Source organism: Garra rufa, chromosome 19 (assembly GCF_049309525.1).
Source record: "Garra rufa chromosome 19, GarRuf1.0, whole genome shotgun sequence".
Classification (NCBI taxonomy): Eukaryota; Metazoa; Chordata; class Actinopteri; order Cypriniformes; family Cyprinidae; genus Garra; species Garra rufa.
Genome location: NC_133379.1, coordinates 24,113,478 through 24,117,116, shown reverse-complemented (window position 1 = coordinate 24,117,116; position 3,639 = coordinate 24,113,478). Strand labels below are relative to the sequence as shown.

At 34.7% G+C, this 3,639-nt stretch overlaps 1 protein-coding gene across 1 annotated transcript in view; it reads right to left on the bottom strand.

Moving 5' to 3' along the window:
- The window catches only part of elmod1 (ELMO/CED-12 domain containing 1), an 18,024-nt gene extending 14,644 nt beyond the window's left edge, over nt 1–3,380 (bottom strand). The window contains exons 1-4 of the mRNA XM_073824940.1: nt 3,246–3,380; nt 2,746–2,819; nt 1,304–1,449; nt 1,160–1,188 (exon numbers count right to left, since the gene is read on the bottom strand). Coding sequence (XP_073681041.1) covers nt 1,160–1,188; nt 1,304–1,449; nt 2,746–2,762 — 192 coding nt within the window. The 5' untranslated portion in view covers nt 2,763–2,819; nt 3,246–3,380. The remainder of the gene's footprint in view (nt 1–1,159; nt 1,189–1,303; nt 1,450–2,745; nt 2,820–3,245) is intronic.
- Nucleotides 3,381–3,639: the final 259 nt, after the last annotated feature.

The window sequence follows — 3,639 nt, the reverse complement described above, 5'->3', positions numbered from 1 at the left end:
CGTTCAAAAGAATCGGTTCGTTCGCGAACGTCACAACTCTAGTGGAAAGGTTGGTAGCGCCGATTGTTTTTTTGGCATATCTCGGACCCTAGGCTGACCAGAGAGACGCGGTTTTTTCACAGACAATTTATGGGGCAGGCAGCGAGCGGATCGTGAAGAAAGCTCAGCTGAATTTGACACTTTATGTTTTAGGCTAGAAATCGCTGATACAACCTTTAATATAACTCCAACTGTATTCGTCTGAAAGAAGAAAGTCATATACACCTAGGATGGCTTGAGGGTGAGTAAATCATGGAGTAATTTTTTAATTTTTGGGTGAACTATCCCTTTAATTCCACTTATAATCAGTGTTGCTATTGTTAAAACCGAAACTATCAAATAATTATTTATTTATTTGGTCACACTTTATATTAGGTGGCCTTAATTATTATGTACTTAAAGTACAATGTACTTAATGTGGTCATATTGCATTGCAAAACACTTTTGCTTCTATTAAGGTGGGATATGGGTAAGGTTAGGGGCAGGTTTGGTGGTATGAGTAGGTTTCAGGGTGGGTTAGGGTGTAAGGGTTGGTTCAACAGTGGTAATTACAGAAATTAATTACAAATGTAATTACATATAGGTTTTAAAAAATATATAAATACAATGTAAAAACATGTATGTACACAATAAGTACACTGTACCAAATTATTAATTTAAATGTAAGTACATAGTTGTTAAGGCCACCTAATGTAAAGTGGGACCATTTATTTTTTTAATATTAGATGAAAAGCTAAAAAAGCATAAATTTAAATTAAATTTTAATTTAGCTTTGGCAATTATTTGAAATAAGTGTAAGTACTAAAATGATTAAAACGGAAATAAATTAAATAAAGCTAAAGCTAAGCTAAATAAAATATTTAAAAATTAAAGTGTTGGCTACAAAAATGACAAAGGCGCATAACAAAATGACTAAAACTTAATTTTAAATGAAAACTGAAAATATTATAAAAATAAAACCTATTACAAGCTAAATTTCAATAAATAATATAATAGTATTAAAATAATACTACTTAAAATTACAAAATACATATTTTATAATATTATTAAAATATATAAATAAAAATACAATAATACAATAAATGTGTGAATAAAATACTTCATAAACCTCATGACTCACCTCATGTTTAGAGCATTTGAGTGAGGATTCTGGGAAATTAAAAGAAACATAAAATAATATCAAGCTGTTCTTAGGTACAAACCAGGTTACAGACATAGTATTTTTTGCTGTAGATGTACTTCTAAATTCACTGCTAGTATTTACCGATCTTGAGCGTCCTGCGAGCACCAGGTTTGTTATTGTAACAGATGCGTTGAAGCTCACATCGTCCAGTCAACTTCCTGATGACGAACTTCAGGCCCCGCCACAAACACTTACAGTAAAGGAACACCAGAAACTGGGTCAGTACCCTAGAAGATTCGGAGAAACAGAGAGAGACCTGAATAAAACGACACAAGTTCAATACTGATAGGCCTAATACACCTGTGTATTCTGTCCCAGAATAAAGCGTACTACTCACTGAGGTATTTTGAAAGCCCATTATATTTGAATACTCTAAACCTGAAATGAATAACCATCAGATATTTCCCATGAACACTTTTCAATGCTCAAGCTGTTCAAAGAGAAATGCACATTATTTTTCTCTTGTAATGGTCTGATGTCTACAAAAGCTAGGCCTAATCCCAATTGTAAAAGCATGTCTGTGATTCGAGACAGAGATAAGTGGGCCATGATGATGAAATGGGTCACAGTTCTACAAAGATCTGCGTGATGAAAATATAATTTTAAAAGTATTATTCTGTAAACAGGTTTCATGTCCTGCATGTATCCAGCATGTATTCACCAAAGGACTTCTTCTGACGTATGTGCATCTGTTTTGAACCAATGCATGGATCTAATTGCAGTCTAATTTACTACAGGAAATGCACTGGACTAGGAATAAACCTGTTTGAATCCGGTTGCTGATTATGTTGAGAGTTACTGCTCACAGGATAGACTCTCCTCCCCATCGGCATGAAATGAATTTGCGATCAAACCTGTTTTTTGTAAAAAAAGGTGTTATTGTCTTTTAAAGCTGTTGAACAGAAGTGACGTGTCACCGAAGATAATATTATTTTCCAGGACGTTAATAATAACCAGCATTAGGGAGGTGAAATACAAATCTATACTGGTATGTTTGGAGCTTCCTCCTATTAGGTTTAGTACCTTTCAACATCATTTATTGTAAACAATATAATTAAGAGGAGTGGCTAATAGAAAAGCACCTAAAACTGTAAGGCAGGGGGCCACTCACCAAGGAATTGTTAATTAAAAGGTATTAATCAGTTATGTACATTTTCATTTCAATAATCAATATTTTTAATATATAATAAAAACTAATAATAAAAATGAGTCTATATATAGAAGTAGGCTATGTTTCATAATAGCTATCATATTTGATGGTATTTTATAATATAATCTTTTGTTTCCACATCTATGATGATAATCTGGTAAGAATATGAATAATTATTTCGTTTCTGTTTTTGTTTTCCACATCCATGACATAATTGGGCCATACCACAAAGCATGCAAAAAGAAAAAAACATTATAACGGTGAATTTTATGTTCATTTTTTAAAAATGGAAAATGAAAACAATGACATTTCAGCTACTAAGCAATAAAAAGCGATATGTCACTATTAAGCTGCACAGACGTAGCCTACTTACCTCAGAAAATGCTTCATCGCGATTGTCTGCTTTGCTACAACAGTATAACTCACATTCGCGGATGGTCTGACCACCTGCACAAAACATAATTCAACAAAAACCACAGGGTATCTTTATTTATTCGTTGTATTGCATTTAACTGTCGTGGATACAAATAGCGATAATGTGTTTTGAGGTCGTCAGTGTGCCGTTAGGCGGATTAAGACGTTGCCGTGGGCAACTGCTTCAACAACCAGCATAAGGTCTACACATCCACATTCACATATTTAATGTCTGACGCGTTATTTCATGACAGATGAGCCGTTTTTAATACCTTTAAACATCACTGGTTATATAATATTTACAATCGGAGTCATTTACCGTCGAGACTATGTAATTTTGCAATAGGTGTTCTTGCGTGCGATGTTCTCTATTCTACCCACACATATTCGTGTGAAAACAGCGTATCAAATAATACATGAGTGTATCTGATAAAAGATAAATAAATGACAAGAACATACGTTTCAAGATGTCGCTGGGAATGGGAATAAGCCTGTCCTCCTCTCTCTGTAAAGCAGGTACCTGTTATTCCTCCATGATGAGCATGTGAATTAGGGAGGGCGGGCGCTTCAGAGCATCGCAATGCAGCGCTGCTGTGCCGCACGGCGGCGGAAAGACCCCAGAAGACCTCTCACTCCTTTACATAAACACAAAAGTCATGTATAGAGTTTTTTAAAATTGTTTTCCCATAATAATTTAATAGCATGCTTTTGCTCTTTTAGAACCAGGGTTTGTGACTCCTATTTATTCACCCGCGTCATGTCGTTCCAAACCCTTCGGAACACAAATTAGGATATTTTTTTGATGAAATCCGAGAGTTTTCTGACCAGCAATGCTGTTCTATACGGCCCAGAA